At 60.3% G+C, this 17831-nt stretch overlaps 1 protein-coding gene across 1 annotated transcript in view; it reads right to left on the reverse strand.

The window, feature by feature from the left end:
- SMG6 (SMG6 nonsense mediated mRNA decay factor) overlaps nt 1-17831 on the reverse strand; it is a 111569-nt gene that overhangs the window by 11327 nt on the left and 82411 nt on the right. Inside the window, exons 14-15 of the mRNA XM_059717576.1 lie at nt 7101-7277; nt 4242-4388 (exon numbers count right to left, since the gene is read on the reverse strand). Coding sequence (XP_059573559.1) covers nt 4242-4388; nt 7101-7277 — 324 coding nt within the window. The remainder of the gene's footprint in view (nt 1-4241; nt 4389-7100; nt 7278-17831) is intronic.

Below are 17831 nucleotides of genomic sequence, written 5' to 3' on the forward strand. Positions count from 1 at the left end.
TCTTGCCACCATGTCCTGGCAAGAGGACCGCAGCAAGGGGCTGCAGTTGCTGAGGGCTGTCCCCGGCCAGGGCCCTATTGGACCCCATGTATGTACAGGAGCTCTAGACACTCAATGCCTGGCAGCAGGGAGAAGCCACGGGCCGGCCGCCTGGAACCGAACAGCCATGGAGAGACCCACGTCCTGCTTAGGGAGGATGGGGTCCTGTAGACGGGGCTGGGGTGGCACCTAGCACTCTGCCCTCGCCGGGTCACGAACGTCAGTCCAGTTCTCCCTGCAGTGGTCAGCCGTGGCGCCGCTGCCTGCTCCGGCTCCGTCTGCTCCAGGGGATAGGAGGCGGATTTTCCAGGGGGCCAAGAACAATGCCTCTTTCTAGACTCTGCTCGAGGGTTTCCTCGTTCCAAGGTTTGTCGGCAGCGTCTTCCCCAGGAGGAGACGTGCCCCGTGCCTGGTAGCGAGCTGGGCTGCCGCCGTGGCGGAGCCACCGTGGGTGGGTGTGCGCCTTCCGCACCAGCAGGCACCCGCTCCCAGGCAGGTGCGTGCCGGCGCGCGCGCACCCGCCGCATTGTTCCTCCATGGAAAGCGTGAATGGGCCGGGGCTATATTTAGCAGGTTACTCACGCTCCCGCCACAAAGGAGTGGCTGCATCTTAAGGGGGCGGCTGTTCCGTGTGCTCGGAGGGGACAGGGGGAGGCTATTTTGGGAAGACATGTCATAATTGGCTGCCCAGTGAAGCCACTTCTGTAATGCCGAGCAAAACAATAGCAGCATCCAGAGGAAGAGCCTGTTATGTTTCAGGTGGGATGTTTTCAACTGCTCAGGAAACCCGACCGCTCCCAGCGCACAGCAGTGGCACAAAGGACAGGGGACGCCGAACAGCATGGACCAAGGGCTCGGCCAAGGGAGGGGGTTGGGTGGCTGGGAACCAAGGGCCACAGTGGGTGCGTCGCAAGGGAGAACACGTCTGCCCGCGACAGCCCGGCTCCCTCGCCACTGCAGCCCTGGCGGGGACGTGACCCTTGCTCCCCCCGGCACCCAGCAGCTCCCAGGTGCGTCTGTGACTCAACCTGCCCCAGCTTGGTGGCTGGCTCTAATGGTCTGGTCTGATGAGACATGGGAACCGGGCTCCCAGCTGGACTGGTGAACTGGCACTGGAGGATGCGGGGCAGGAGGAGAACGGGAACGCATGCACAGGTGCAGGTAGAGGTGGGCAGACCGTGCACAGCAGAAAGCCTCACTTCAGGGAGGACTTGTCTGAGGAGCCCGTCTCTTTTCCTGCCACAGAGACCCAATGGAGAGGTCCCCTGGCAGGACCAAGCCAAGGGGCTACTCCTGCTGTCTCAGAGGAGCCAAGCTGAGCTCTGCAGGCCCAGGTGCCTCTTGCACCCCGAGCTGGACAAATCACTGAGAGGAGATAGCAGGGCCACTGGCCTCCCAAGAGAAGGCGAGTGCCATAGGACAAGCCCCTGTCCCTACCAGCATGACAAACAGGCACTTGTCTCATAAGCCCCTCAGGGCAAATGGGACAGGAGCAACAGGTTCCTAAAATAAAGGACAGTAATTGCACAAAGGGCGCATGGGGCTGAAGACTCTGGGTGCTGCACAAGATGTTTACAGGTCAACTGGGTGGCTTGCATGCCAGTATTGCCATGCAGAACCAAACCAGTGGCAGAGCCTGAAACAGGGGCAGTGGCACAAAGCAATGTAGCATGGGACAAGGCTATGTGTGAGCCACAGGTTTGGGGCTGGTCCCCATTAGCAGTGAGGGCAGAGAGCCGTGACTGGGTGGCAGCTCCAAGCAGGGGACTGAAGTGCAGCAGACTGAAGCACAGCAGAGAGGACGCTGAGATCAGAAGCGCGAGGGGCTCAGCAGGGAGAACGCAACTAAGCCAGTCGAGCGAGTGAAGCCACCCACCCGCAGCCCTTCCCAGGAAACGAGACGCAGATGCAGCAAGGGCAGAGAGAGCGCGATGGGCAAGAGCAGACAGAGCAGCAGAGGGGGGCAGTGAAAGCAAAGGCAGAGAAGAAGCCCAGCAGACACAGTGGTGTCTCTATGGGGTGAGGACAGCCCCCCTCTGCAGGCCCCTGTGATTGCCCTGGGGTGCCAAGCATCACTCTGGGCACCACGGAACTGAAGGGAGAAGGAAGAAAGGATGGCCCAGCAGTGTGGGTATTGCGCTCAGCCCTAGATCTCTTCCTGCTGCAGCTGGCAGGCCTGACCCTGGCAGTACCTAGGGCCTCTGCTCCTACTCACAAGGGAACCATTGCGCTGCCCTGCCGCAGAGGGAGTGGGGGGCAGGTGCAGCAAAGACCACGAGCATTTCCGGCACTGCAGTGCCAGTTCCTGTATCTCCCTGGGACCAAGAGGCAAGGAGCTGCCACTTGTCTGTGGCACTGTGCAGAAGCATGCACCCCTGCCCAAGTAGGGGAGGCCAGTGCAGAGATGCGGTGAGACCGCAAGGAAGAGTGCAGCACAGCGTCAGGGGAGAGTCCCTGTCCGCGAGCGCAGGAGCATCTCTCTAGGGAGACCCAGGAGCTCTGTGGCCCCAGGCCCTGAGAACAGGCCAGGGAGAGGCTGGAGGAAGCTCAGCCCCATCCAGCGGCCCCTCCCCTGCCTCAGGCTGTCTGGTCAGTGCCCGCATGGAGCAAGGGCTGGGGCCTGCACACGTGTTCTTCTCCAGTCTGTTCCCAGCCAGCTCTGGGCTGCATGACTTGACTCAGCCCCCAAGGACTGCTCCTCCACCCCTTGCAGAAAGGCTCCAAGTGCACCTCAGCCCTCAGCTGCGCAGCCCCCGGTGCTGCCCACACCCTCATTCTGACCTCCATCCGGCTGAAAGCCCCAGCCCCAGTGCAGCTCCGGAAGAGGGGAGGGGTGCACTGGGGAGAGACCCTGGGACACCTCCGGCAGCTCCTGACTGCTGTGGAGGGGGCAGCCTCAGTCCTGGGCGCCAGGGAAGCTGTGCACAGACAAGGGAGCTGCAGCCTGGGGCTTTGCGATTGCTGCCCTCCCAAAAACATGTGCAGTTCCTGTTTGCCGGGTCTGTGCAGAGCACTGGGAAGTGGGGAATTTGCTTACACCTCCGGCTTAACAACCTGGGGAGGCTGGGAGGCTTCAGGCCGCTTGAATTTACAGCCCATCTCTCCGATCGCTAGCTCGCTCCCTGCCGCTTTCTTCCTTATTGTATTAATGCGACCCAGGTACCTGCCAACACTAATAGCCTGGTGTGCAGGGCAGCCCCTCCCTCCCTCCTGCTCACTTCTACCTTTGCCTCAATATGTATTTTTTAAAATTGAAGGAAAAAAAAGTGTGTGGGGGGGGGAAATGCAAAGAGGTTGGGGTGGGTTTGGAAGGCGAAGCGCAGTGGTTCTGGGCCCTGCGCCAATAGCTGGAGGGTACACATGTGTGCTCTCCCAGTAGGGCCTTCCGCGGCCCTGTTTTACAACCACCTCGGCACAGACGGCAGAGTTCACGCATATGGCCAGACAGATGTGTCTGGCTTGCGTTCAAGGCTGGAAAATGAAGAATTATGGAAGTGAAGGGCCCTGGGCATTAGAGAGGGCGGAGGTGAGGGGGAGGGGGAGCTGGGGAGAATTCTCCTCTGCTGAGAAATCCTCATCTGCGCTGCAAGGCTGGAGGAAGAGGGGCCGAGAGAAACCAAAGCAGCCAAGAGCCATGTATGTGGGCTTGCTCTTAAAGGGCCAGTGCTCATGCCGCAGGGCCCCTGCTCCCAGCTGGGCCAGTTGACCTCCCAGCTTCCAGCTGGGGCAGGCTCAGAGGGCCACAGTTGGACAGCCTGTGTTGATCAGGTCTGCCCATGTGCCCACAGCGAGGGCAGCAGGGGGCTGGTGCTGCAGCTGACGGCAGCAGCGCTGCTTGTGGGAGCTCTGCAGCGTGCTGTCCAGTTCCCGCAGAGAACGGGAAGGTTCCCCGTGGCAAGGCAGGGCCCCACGTCTGAAGGGGTCCCTACCACTCCTGACCCACACAACACGGGTGTGGGTGTGCACCTCTCCATGGAGGACAGCACTGTGGAGACAGCTTCAGCCAGCTCTGGACAGCTCCAAGTTTCCACCAGTTCTGCCCCAACCATGGCCTGGCCCCACTGAAACCCAAGGGAGCTCTGCTGACGTCTGGTGACCAGGAAGGCAGGCCCAGGCGAGGGAGCCAGGCGCTTAATCCCCCAGGTGTACAGGGCAACTGGCTCACCCTGCCCAGACACCCTGACATGCTGCTCCTGTCCTACCTGGATCTTGTCCTGCCGACGCTGCTGCTCAGCTACTTTCCGGGCTAGCACTTGCTTCTTAGCTCGGAGCTCCTTGATGTCAAGCTCTTCCCCGCTTCCTTCAGCCTCGGAATCATCCTCAAACGCCTCAACCCTCACGTCGTCCTCCTTGATGCACAGAACCCAGACGGACAGAAACAGAACGGAGCAGGTGAGAGCTGGAGGGCAGCAGGTGACCGAACACCCTCTCCTGGAGGGCCCATCCCCAGCGGAGAAGACCCTGCTGGGTGCGTTAGCCCACCGCTAGTCACTTACACGATGGGGGACATTTGGGTCTAGTCACTACAGAAAAGGCAAGGGAAACCCTAAACTCTGGTGTCAGCCAGGCAAGTGGGGCCTTGCGGCCAGGGAATCCAGATCTGATGCTGGTAAGCACTGCTCAGGGACTCTGGAGATACGGGAGCGGCTCCTGGCCTGGCTGGACTTTGGGCCAGTCACCTGCCTGGGCTCCTGTCAGTCTGCAGAACAGAGGGCGACGTTTCGTCTCCCACCCTCGGATCGGCCTGGTCTGTCAACTCAGGGTAGAAGCTCCTTGAAGCTAGATGCTGCTGTAACACTGCTAAGAAGCCCCGATACAGGCTGGCCCTGTCTCCTGCCCTTACTGATGGAACCAGACCCAGGGATGTTAAGGACAGAGGGACTGTGAGGCTCTGGTCTGCCTTTCTGCCTGGCACACACCAGAGAACGTCACCCAGAGACTCCTGCCTCAGCTCGTCCCTCCCAGCCCAGCTGGATCGGGTCCATCGCAAAAGGACGCTCCATCTGGATTTAAGATGCCGAGCGAGGCAGGACTTGCCGGGCCCTGGGCGGGAGGCTCCACAGGTCTCGTACACGCCTTGTCAAAAATGTGCACACAGGGCTCTGGCCTCACCTCGCCATGCCCTGGCTTGCGCCCTGGGTCATGCTTGCCCTCTGAGCTGCCCCTCTGCTCCTGGCAGTACAACCCTGCGTTTGGCTGGGAACATGCACAGCGTTCACTGAGTAACCAAGAGCAAGCTCTCCCACGGGCCTGTGACTGCCCCGAGCTGTGTGCCCCCTGCCCTCCCAGACCATGGCCAAAGTGTAGGAGCAATGACAGGTGCCTGTGGGCCCATGCCAGACACTGCCCCCAGTGGGCCCTGTTGGGGTCCCCAGCCAGGGCACACGTGGCTTGCACAGGGCTGAGCCCAGCAAATCACAAGGAAACACTCCCAGATCGTAGAGCAGCTCCTTCCCGCTCATAGCCAGCCTCAACTCCAGGCTCAGGGGTTGCCAGCGTTGGGTCTGGCACCACAGACAGGCGAATTAGGATGGACAGCAAGGAGCCCAGGAGCCCCTCAGCCCCAGTGCAGACCCCAGCCTGGATTAGCTCTCACAGAGCTGGGGACTCTCCACACAAGCTGCTCTCTCACTCATCCTGTGGCGGAGGAAGACAGCCCTCGGCCTCATCTCCTCCCTCCAGGATGGGCAAGCCTACAGCAAGCAAGGAGCAGCTTGGAGGGCAGGCACATCCATGGGAGCCCAAGTGGGTGCAGTGCAGATGTAGATCTGCAGTGCAGTTGGGTTGGATTACGCCTGCCTAGGGTCAAGGGATGGTCACGCCGGCCTGAGAAGCTAAGCTCTGCAGGGACTCGAATGAGGAAGCCTGGGTTTTGTAATGAGCTCACGGAGGTTCCCATAGCTGAGCACGCCCGGAAACCTCATGCCTTAGCCCGCCACTGCTGAACGGCTGAAGAAACCAGCGGTAGCGGCGGCTCCACTAAGCGGGCCAAGGGAGCCAGGGTCTGAGCACTGGGGGAAGGCAGTGAGGGTGTTCTCAGGTATGAGACCCTGAATTGGGCCCCAAGACCCCAGCCTCTCTGTCCCCAGTGGAGACTCCTGATGCCCCACATACAGGGCAGGGGAACCCAAGCTCGTCTGCCACCATGGCCAGCCACAGCGCTCTGGGGATCTCTGCGGCGTCCCTGCCCCCACCTCGGCGTTCCAGCACTTCACCTGCTGCAGACACTGCGGGGATGAAGGGGCCTGGATCGCATTGTGGCTGGTGCCCAGACCCCAGCTCCCCTGGGGACAAGTTGGTCAAAGGCCAGGGCACACAGGCCACCCAGCACCTCACGGGTGGGAAGCCATGTCCTTGGCAGGGCTCTGCCCTACTCTACCCCCCCTCCACATCCTTCCAGTCGGATGTGTAATGAGCCTGGGCAGTGCTTGGGCCACCCAGCTCAACGCCTCTGCCCTCCTCTACTGTTTCCCTAGCCTTTCAAAAGGCAAGATTAAACACCAGGAAAGAGTCAACCTGCAGAGCGGCTGGCAGAGCCGTTAAACACACACACTGAGCCTGGAGTGAAACAAGGGCTACAGGAACAAGCAAGGGCAGAAAAACAAGAGGAGAATTCCTTAATCACATCAGGATGTGAGAGGCAGGGGAGGGCCGGGGCGCCAATGTCAGCTCTTCCTGTACGTGTGCTGGAGGCTGGAGTTCAGGCCTGTGCCGCGCTGAGCTCCATGGCTATAAACTGAACCCTGACACCCCCTCGCCGCCCCCTCTCCCTGGACTCCAGAGCTGTGCGTTATTAAAGGCCCCCCCCTCCCCGACAACCATTACAAGCAGCATCTGGAACTCATAACAATGCACAAGATAGAGGCACCCAGGTCAGACTGGCAGGAAGGGGCATGAGCAAAGTATACTTGGGAGACAAGGGCTGGACACTATTATCCCCCAACGCCCAAGGCACACACGGCTACACCGGCTATAAATAGCGGGAGCTGCAGGGCAGGCCGGGGCTGGGCCCCACAGGGGTGATTCTTCCTCCTCTGCGGCACACTCTTCCCGCACGGTACCTGATCTTCCAGTTGTTTTCCCTCTTGGCTTCCCATTTCCTTTCCCATGGCGTCTGGGACGGGTGCCACTGACACATATTTTCCACCCTTGAATGCCAGCAAAGGCTCTTCTTGTCCACAAAGGGCTTCCAGGAAATACTTCAGAACTGTGACCCTCTTGCAGTCGGCTGCAATAACCTACAGGGTGCGGACAGGGGGTCGGGGGGAGAGAAAGGAAAACAGTCAGTGCAAAGGGAAGGCAGCGGGCACCGGCCAAAGAGAGATGCCCTGAGTCGCAGGGCCCAGTGAGCCTCGGGACACAGGGGAGGGCGTCCTCAGCCCCTTCTGGCTCAGGACTGAAGCAAACTATTGGTGCCCAGAGTCCCACTTCTAGCCACAGCCAAAGAGGAGGGCGAAAAGGGTGAGTCTGAGGTCCCCCTGCCATCCCAGTGCCCTCCACACCTCAGGGAGACTGGCCCATGCACTGCACCGCCCTCCCCCCCGACCTCACCCGAGGACAGGAGGCGGCCGTGGGCCTGGGAGCCTCCATCCCGCTCCGCGGCGCTGCGGAGAGGGCGCCCTCCCCGCCGCCCCCAGCCCGCCCAGACCTGCAGAGGCGGAACTCCCAGCCCGAGCGCTGGAAATCCTGCTCGAGTGCGAGATGAATGATGAGGACTGTCCTGGCTGTTTCATTTCAGCTAAATCAACACAGCCCCCTTGACAGCCTCCACGATGGGAGCGGGAGGGCTCGGAGAGCAGGGGTCAGGCGGGCGGATGCCGGGGGAAGGATACAGGTGTGCACAGCCAGCAGGTGGGGGCACTGTACAAAAGGCGTGCGCCTCGCGGGCCCCAGGCCTGCACCGTCCCCTGGGCTCATCTCGCACAGCAGCGGGGGAGCCTGTCAGGGAAGCTAGGACTGATCTCGCCAGAGTGAAATTCAATAGCGCGGGTAATTATCAGATGCAGGAGACTCTCCGATGGAGTTTCCAGAGCTGTGGAGCCTGGAACGCATCCCCGTGTGCCTACAACACCCCCCGCCAGCCAGCCCCCTCTTCCCCCAGCCCCGCGAGCGGCAGACACCAGCCTCGGAAAGCGTAACCTTTCCCTGAGGACAGGCCGTGGCACCGCGGCGGGGTGGGCGGCTGCTTCCCGGCGCCCCTAGCCCTGACCTCTGTGGGCCTGTTACACAAGCACCAGAGCTGCGCCGGTTCACTCCGCTCGGTGCACGCAGGCAGCAGTGCCTGGGCTCTGCCATCCAGGCTGAAGGCCCGCCCCAGCGGGAGCAGGGAACTGGGGCGAAGGGATGGCCACGTGTGGGTTGCCCGAGAGAGCTCCAGCATACAGCAAAGCAAAGAGGGCTGGGAAAGAGAGAGAGACCCAGGCCACGAGGAGAGTGCAGGGCAGAGCGGGAAAGGGAGGCACGGCCCCGCGGCCAGCGGACGTGCTATCAGGTCTGGCGCAGCAGGGTGCAGGCAGGCCGGGCCCGGCAGGGCCCAGCGGCACGCAAGGCCGAGCCGCAGTGACTCACGGGCTGGCAGGCAGCACGCGGCACGTCCCCTGCCGCACCAGGCTGCCGTGCAGAGGAAACTTCTGCTCTTCCACAATGCTGCCAGCTTCCTCTCTGCGGGCTAATTTTAACCACCCCCTTGTTACAGTGCGTGTCAACCACCTGACCTTGCTGCAACCCCTGACCTGCTGCCCCAGCTACTGCGGGGAGCCGGGATCCTTATGTAACAGAAGCAGGGTTTTCCTCCCTGCCCGGGGCCACCCCAGGATCAAAGGGGCCAACAGCTGGGCTTGGCCCCCCTATGGAGGCTGCTCCTACTGGGATCACTGCGGGCACCTGCATCACCTGGCCAGCTCCAGACCCCGAGGCTGCATCCAGCTGCACCCTGCAGACAGCTCAGTGCTGCCTGGAGTACCAGGGCCTCTGAGCACACGCCAGGACACTTGTCCCCAGCCAGCCCAGGCTCCCGAGGCTGAGAAAGGGCTGGGGAGCAAACCAGAGGGCCAAGGGTTTAGCAGCAACTGCCCAGCCTGCAAGGGGCTTGTCAGCCAGCGCTGGTGCACACAAAAAGGCCCTGGGGCCGGGCTGTAAGGGGAACGGGAACATCTCCTCTGCTCCCCTCTGGGAAGAAAAGCTGAGCAGAGAACAAACGACTTCCTGCCAAGCTGCCACAGGCTGCGGGTGGGTCGTCAGCTCATCTGCTGGGGAGAGGAGAGCCCAGCTGAAGGCCTGTGACATAATCCCCACAGCAGCTTGTCTCATGAACACATTTTTCCAGGCGGCATCAATGAAAAACAGACAAAGTGAATGATCTCGGTATCGCAAACACGTGGACAGCCCACACAACCAGCCCGCTCGCCAGCGGCCTGGGGCACCTGGAAGGCTGGGCTGCGCTGCAGCTCAGCGCTCCAGGATCTCTGACAGCTTACCCGAGTGCCTGGCATTGAAACGCTCCCGGTTTCAGGGTGAAACCATCAGTGCCCGGACGCCAAGAGAGCTCCAGGTTGCAAGGCTACAGCCCCAAGGGGCAGCTGGAAGCCCCGGGTGGCCCTTCACGTAGGATGTGCTGGAGGAGCAAGGCAGCGAAGGAGCAGAGTGGCTGGGGCCTGGGAGTGACACATGACACTACCGCAGTGACCAAAAGGTCAAGTGCGACACCAAGGAGCATCACTGTGCTGTGCGGCGCGGCGCAGCGCGGCGGCAGACGTGCAGCCCCGGGAGGGGACGCAGCAGCACTAGGCGCCCTGCCTCAACAGCCAGCGGTGAGGCAGCAGGAACTGAAAGCCCCGGCTTCCAGCACTCGCTCGCTACGAGAATAGGCCTGACACGCACACAGCCACTTGAGAAGGAAAACTGAAACCACACTTTGGCGAAGTGGTCTGGTGCCCCCATATGTGACCTGGGTTCAGTTCCCCAGAGACGCAGGTGACGCAGGGATCACAGCACCCCGCGCTACCACCGCAGCTCCGGGGCACGCAAGGAAAAGACTGCCATGGATCACAGGCGGCCCAGGGTACTAGGGGCAGCAGTTACATGAGTCATTTTGTGATTTCGGTGGGGGGGGAGGCGGGGCGGAGCCAGGCCCAGGAACGGGAAGACTCTAATCTCACACTAAATCAGAGGCGCTGAACATCCAAAGACACGAGCTACTCACACGCTGGCTCTCTCCAGGACACAGCAAGTCAGCTCCATACCACTCACATGGTGCCTAATTCATGGCTCGGACAACCACATCGCAGTTGGCTGCTAAGATGCAGCAGGACATGTGGTAACATGACCCCGTGGCCACACTCTTCCATTTCACATGCCTTTCACCTTCCAGCAACCCTGCCGAGAGGCAGCACGGGGCAGGCAGAGCGCGGCACAGCACAGCACAGGGAACAGAGCTCCCTGGGCCCTCTGTGCCCTTTGCCTGAGTTTCCCCCACGGAGGGGCATGGGAATGAGGTGCAAAGGAAGCACAACAGGTGTGGTACATCCGCTCTGCACGGGGAACCCCTCCCGAGCACGGCCAGCCCAGGCGCTATGCCGGGGGGACGCGGGCACCTGGCGCTCCCGGGGGGGGGGTCAACAGCACCAGACTGCTCTGGTGAGCCCGATGCTCCTGGCCGAGGGGCAGCCCCGACACGCAGCTTGGCCTGAGTGGGGCTGACCCACCCTGCGGGCACCTCTGCACATGCTGCTGAGCGCGGGATATTGCTCTGGCGCTGCTAATTGCTGCCACGCCCCCAATGCCTTCAATCAGCTTTTACAACTTGTTAATTTTACACAGTGTCCGAAGAGCAAATAACTAGGAGGCAGGAACGCAACGTCTGCGTCAGCTCTTCCACGTGCTCCGCACAGCCTGCCCGAGGCTGGACAGCTGGCCCCGCCAAGCCCAGCTAGCTATGGAGGACCCAGCAGCTCCAGAGCAGGGGCCGGGAGAGCTCGGGCTAGTGAGGGTGTCCCCCGGCTATTAGTTTCCAGGTACATGGAAACCGCCATGAAGTCGCTGGCCTGAGCTTTTGTGCAGAAGGATCCCGGCAGCCTCTGTCAAAGGAACCTCAGACCCCCCCAACCCAGGAGGAAGCAGGGTCCCTTGGAAAAGGACTCGCTGAAGGAAGGGCTGCTGCCCTCAACGTAACATTCCTGCAGGCGAGGGAGATGCTGGCATCCCAACAGAGAAGGGGAAATGGGCACAAGGAGCCTGAGTTGTACCATGGAAGGAGAACCCAGCCTAGACCAGGAGACGGCAATGGGAGAGGGCCTGAAGCTGAAGCATGGTCAATCGCTGGCCCAGATGCACAATACTAACTGTCTTCACGATGCTTTAATCGTGGCTTGGGCAGCTGGAGTGGATGGAGCTCCCCAAGGTCCGAGCACGTTAGCCTAAATCTGCCTTAAGCCACAACAAACCACTGGGGCAAAGCAAACATCAACCCATCAATGGTGCTTCACAGCCTGGGAAAAACGCTCTCCCTTGCGCTGTACAGCAACCAATGGTGGCAGCAGGACTCTACTAGGACTGCCACACAATCACAGACAGGTCAGGCTGGCAGGGCCCTCGGGAGGTCCCATCCAGTCCAACCCCCACGCTCAAGGCAGGATCAGTCCCTTCTGGGATGGTCTGGACAAGTGTTGGTGTCACCTATCAGAACTGCACAAACGGCCCCCCTCGCACAACTGCCAGGCCCCGTACCACAAACACCAAGCCCCCTAACCCACCACAGGTCATCGGGGATGAGGGCATTTGCAATGTCCAGAAGCAGCTGCGGTAGGTCCATGTGGCACTTGGCCTGGGCTAGTCCATCTAGGTGTGGTTAGACTGCTTCCAGCACCCCCGCTAGCCTGGGTGTCCGAGCTGCCCTGCCCCACACAGCACAGATGTGCTTGTGCTTGCATGCATACTGCGCTGAGTGTCGACACGAGCGTGGGAAGTTTCTGGATGCTGCCCTAACACTGGTGCAACCACACTGGTGATAGCACTAGCATCTCACATGTGAGAAGCAGCTGCTAGTGTCAGGGGAGGCCCAGGCAGCAGCCCTGGCTCAGCTTCCCCCCAAACTTCTGCTCCTCAGAGCAGCACTGGGCCAGCCAGCTTCCCCACGTTGTTCCCCGTCAGAGCACACGTGCCCTAGGCGAGCCTGTCAGCAGAACAGAAGTGTTTTAGGCCTGGCGGACACTTCCATCTGTCCAGCCCCAGACATTCAGCTCAACCAAGGCTGGTTTGCAGACTGGAAGGTAGCAGAGAACCTGAGCCAAGTGCCTGCTGTCGCTAGAACGTGGCCCTGCCTATCCCTGCACACTGCGCCCCGTGGAGCCAGCTTGTCGGAGAGAGGGGGCGGTCTGGCTGCAGGGGATTTCACAGAAGTGACAAGGCTGCAATGGAGCTGGCAAGGCAGGCCCGGGTCTGCAAAGCTAGTGAGGAAGCAGAGCAGGAGCAGAAGCCATCTGGAGGGGACCACGATGTGGCCAGTGTCCTGCCCGTCAGTTCCAGAGGTGCTCGGAGCAGACTGCTTTCCACGCGACAGCTGAGGACTGAGGCAGAGTGATGTGCAGCTGCCAAGTGGCCTGTTACTTCCACTGCCATGCTGTGGCTCCCTGTGCTGGCGCATTCTGCGGACGCAGCTCCTCCAGGGCTGCAGCTGGGAACAGCAGACAGGTCGGCCCACCTGGCTTCCGAGTCCTGCGCTGGCACCAGAGGTTGCACGGGGTCAGCCCCTGGGCACGGGTCGTTCTAGAGACCACCTCGAGGAACCGCTGCCCCTTTCCTGCTGGCAAGCACAGGCCCGGAGGGGCAGGTGCTGGCATGGTCTCTCGCTCCATCTGTGAGATCCCTGTACAAGCCCTGCTGGGGCTCTCCTGCCCTTCAGAGCATCTGGCCTGGTGGTTCTATTGAGTGAGGAGGAGGATGCAGACCGGTCTAGGTGAGAAAAACCACTCATGAAAAGTCTGCACCAAACAGGCCCTGATGCGATCGAGATAGCGTAGTACAGTCCCACACAGTCCTGGCAGAGCCCCAACCCCTGTTGCTCAGCTTCACAGATCTGCAGCAGACCGAGCCACAGCTCACTTCCCTTCCAAACCTCCCTTGGTTGTTCTCTGGTCTCCGGGGTGCGGGGGTCAAGCAGCCACCCCAGGACAGATCTCAGGGCCCCTGGCAGCCTGCTCTGGCTAGGGCAGTGCCTGTTGTACAAGGCAGCACCTGACCTAGTCAGCAGATGCCAGAAGACTCCGGAGAGGGCAGCAGCCCAGCAGGTTGCTCTCGTAAGATGATGCACTCGGGAGAACTTGGAGGTGCGTATGGAATTGTTAGCACAGAGCTCCCTGTCTGGCCGCAGAGGCATGGCCCAGCTACGCCGCTCCAGAGAGGAAAGTTTCTGCTGGTTTCCAACCCAGCTTTTGGCTTACCCTGGCACTTGGAAAGACTAGCCCTGATGTTTTAATCACCTGTTAAGTGCTCTGAAGAATCTTTGTGTCAGCTCTGCAGTCCAGCTCGTCTCCAGCCAGCGAGGAGCACAGCGGGGAGCTGCTGGCAGCTGTCGGCGGCATGCTCGGTTCCATGGCTCACGGCTCATTGCTAGGTGCCTCTGCCAGCTCAGACACGCTATCCTGGCCCACTCCTACTGGCTAAAGGCAAAAAGTCCAGGGGAAGGTGCAGGCCATCCAGGATGGTGCGCCAGGCCCTGTACCCAGCCACGGCCATCTTTAGCCAAATGCCTGGTGCTGCCCTGGATGGAGCTCGTGCATGGGTGTTTCCAAGGGATGGTGCTGTGCCTGGGGGCCCTGCTAAGGGCTGGGCTAGCTCAGAGACTCCACTGCCTCCCCCACACCCTTCTTGCAGCTCCTGCTGGAGGGGGTACTTGTTCTTCCCAGGGCAGAGCACCCTCCTGCTCCCGAAGGTCACTTTGGTGGTGGGCAAAGTGATTCCCGTGCTTGGCAAATGCTGTAGCGACTCTAGGCAAGTCTTCATCCAAGGTGACCAGGCTCTGTGCTGGCAGCTTTGGGCTCTGGGAACATCCACGCATTGCCCATGGCCCTGTGGCTCCCCGGAGGCAGAGAGGAGACCGTTCCAAAGGCACAGAGCCGTACTTCGAGCACTCTGAGGGCGCCGGCCCTGCTCCCCCCTCACGCCCAGCTGCCCACGCTTTTTAAAACACCTGCCTGTGCCCGCAGTGCCCTGACCCCAGACTGGGCCACAGTGGAAGGAAAGAGGCAGAGCTCCAGGACCTCCATTCACATGGGTCTGAATCCAGGACGGCCTTGGGGACTGGAAAGCCAGCATCAGTGTGCCTGGAACGGTGCAGCCAGCCGACTCTCCTCTGTGTTCCAGCAGCCTTCCTTCCCTGGGGCCAGGGAATTTGTTTCCTCTGCCATTTCGGAGGATGCCTGCCCTGCACAGATTGCTGCGTGGACTTCAGGCAGATAAGAAAGTGGTTAGTAGGCGCTTTGGTGGAGGAAGGGAGAGCTGCTTAGTAAGGGAAAGGGGACTCCTCTGCCACGGACGGATACGGGCTGCCCTTCCTTCAGGGCTGCTGCGCTAATTCACCCAGTGACAGGAGGTTCGCTCGGGAGCAAACAACATGCACAACGCTGGGAGGGTTCAGAGGTCCTGGCGAGTCCAGCAGACAGCTCGCCTTGGCTGCCACCTGTGACCTATGCCACATGGCTCAAGAGGCTGTTTCTCACCGTCACCTGGTTGCAAGGGTCTAGGCAATGAGTGAGGCTAGCACGAAGGGGTGATAAGGAGCACACCTCCTCCATAGGTCAAGGTTCAGGCCACCAGACTCTCAGTGCTTCCTGCACAGCAGCAGCAGCAGCCCCAGGACCCACAGGCTGGGCCGGCGACCAGGGAAGGTGCTCTCTCTGTAGGCACCTGCCTCTCCCAGGTGCCCCAGTGGGGTAGCAAGCGCTCACGCCAACAGCTAGCTCAAAATCTGCACCTACTCTTCCTGTGCCGAGCCCTTCTTCTTCAGCTTGCTCCATGCCATCCAGAGAACAGGACTCCTGCTCTGCCTTGCGAGAGAGCCCTTTGCTAGGCCAGGCAATACAGGATGACCGCTGCACCTGTGAGCTACTGTTTCTGCATCACCTGTTCCACAAGGAGCTTGCGGGCATCTCCTGTCACTGAGAGGGTTCCCGGGTGTCGTCATGGCTGTGCTACATCCCAGGCTAAATCCCACCAGTTCAGTGTTCTGTAAGCCAGACTAATATGCTCGGTGTGTGCGAGGAGAGTTGTGGCCCACGTGTAAGTGGATTAACCTGAACCACCAAGGCCCTCTTTGCATGCAGTAGATGCCCAAACAGGCTGTTGAGGAAGAAGAGCCACCACGCTCTAAATCCCCACCCTGGTATGTCCGAACGACCTTCCGTGTAGACGAGCCCTGATTCGACCAGCACAGAGTAACTTGTGTTCCTGGTCTCCCTGGGCTTTGAGGCCTGGGACATGAGATCCAAAAGCTACTAGGAGGTGAGATTTTGTAGGGGGGAAAACAAAACCAGAACAGCCTCATCAATACAACTAGAGAGCAAGGGAGCTGCCTGGAGGAGCGGACATGGGGCACTAGGAAAAAACGGTCTATGAGAAGAGCAGACTTCCAGCTGTAGGGAAAGGCTTTTCCTTTTGGACCTTCCTGGAGGCAATGCTGAGTAGCTCCCATCCAATATGCACCTGCCCAGGGACCGCAGCTGCTCCTGCCCTCTTCCCATGACAAGGACAGCCAGGGCCGATGGTGCAGGAGGCTAAAACAGGGAACCATAAAGCAGGATCTGTTATGACCACAGCACAGTGCAACAAAACTGAGGGCTGCATCCCTGGCAGGCCTGAGTCCTGACCTCGACAACGGGAGGGAAGCGCACGCCAAGGAGCTAGGACGTTCTGCCTGGCCTGGCAGGGCTGCGCTGAGGCAGGCACAGGGAGCTCGCACAGCCTGCAAGTCCTCTGTGCAGCTCTTGGCCGTCGGCTATCACCGAAGAGCGTTCTATGTCGTTCTTTAAGCTTGACCACAAATATTTGAGCTCCCCTGGACCACAGATGCAGCATCTTCTCAGCGGCTCAGCTGGCATTGGGCATACATTTACAGATCTCCTCACGTCTGCCTGTCCCTGAAGTATCTCACAGAGGTGTCAAAGCAGGCCGGACTGTCACGTAGACCCTGCGCTTCAACCTCTCGGGCCATACAGGCCTGCCCCAGCTGGGCTCACACCAGCCAAGGGCACCGCGACTAGCTGAGTGGAGCCGTTTCATCCTTGCACTCCATTAAGTCTGCTTTCCAGAGAACGTCATGTGAGATTCCATAAGAAGTTCCCAGCTTCGTGCCCTGGTCGATATTTGAACTGGGATGAAAGACTTTGCAGTTTCCTAACTCCTCTTTCAGGAAACTTGAGAGAAGAAATTTGTGAGCCTGGATGAGACCGTTTCATTACAGCTAACGCAGTTGAACGGTTCCCACCTGGCTACTGCTGCAGTGACCAGGCTCCTGTTCCCAGTTCCTCAAACACAAGCAGTTCTCACGGCGTCTGATCTAGACCTCACTGAGCTGGGATCCTGCCTAGCGCTTGCAGCCCTGTTGCCTCAGCAAAGAGTTGAAGTTGTCTGGAGCAACAGAGTGGCAGGAAAAGGGGAAAGGCCATTTCAGCCAGGGAAAACACAGTCGTATCCCGTGAAAGGTCCCTACAAGCCCCCAGACCAAGTGAACTTGGCCGTGGCATCTCACAACACTGTATGGAAGAGTGTAGCTCAGGCAGCCCCACCAGAGGGGCTCTGAACTGAGGCCCCGGCATGCGGGGTGAGCTATGGGGAGCAGCAGCCTGAAATCGGAGTTAGTTGGTGTTTGTGGACTCAAGTCGGGCCCTGGGTTACTCTATCAGGTCAGGCTGCGAGTGTTTCATTTCCTTCAGCCTGTTTCAGGCTAGCCCACGAGTTGGACAGCTGCCCCCTGATCTGAACGGGACTTTGCAAAGTTCGATATAACGCAGCACATGGTGGCTCCCCTCGCCGACAGACACCAGCCCGCACAGTGTCCTCGAGTCTGCCCCCTTTCATGCCCCGTCATGGCAGGTGGCAGAATCTCATCATGCTTGGAGACCTCAGCAGGGGCTGCCCACATCAGAGCACACCGATCCCTCGGTCACAGCCACGTGGCACAAAACCTCCCCTGCCCAAACCAGAAGCTGCGCTGGGCACAGCCTCTGACTCAGGCCGTCCACACTGCCCAGAGGGTTACATGGGATCTTGGGTGCAACCCAGGCTCAGGGACCTCAGCCAGTGGAAAGCAGCTGAGGGAATGCAATTCTTTTCTTTTAAATAACAAACATAAACGCCAAGCTCGAGGCTAGGGCAGGTGCCAGCCCTGCAGCAGTCTGGGGGAATCCCTTGAGCCCTGGGGCAGGGCAGCCCCAAGCAGGAGCCGCGAGGACCGACACTGGGCTCTGCGAGCAGGCAGCAGGGAGGAGCTCTCTGGGACTGTCAGCTCCTCGCCTGGGCTGCAACCAAATCTTCCTGGAGCAGCGGGCAGGGCGGCAGGAGGCAGCTAAAGAACACCAGAAAAATGCCACCACAACTTGGTCGGCTGCGACACCGCAGCCCCGAGATATTAGCAATGCTGGCATCTCCAGCCACCGCAGGAACCACACTGGCAGTGGGCTCCCACAGCTCCGGCTGGGCGGGAGCAGCGTGCTCACACCGCTTCCAGCAGCCACGCTGGAGAGGGACAGAAGCTGCGCTGTGCTTCACGGCAAAGTGCTGCCACTTGGGGGACTCCCAGT

The sequence above is a fragment of the Alligator mississippiensis genome, chromosome 14 (genome assembly GCF_030867095.1).
Source record: "Alligator mississippiensis isolate rAllMis1 chromosome 14, rAllMis1, whole genome shotgun sequence".
NCBI lineage: Eukaryota > Metazoa > Chordata > Crocodylia > Alligatoridae > Alligator > Alligator mississippiensis.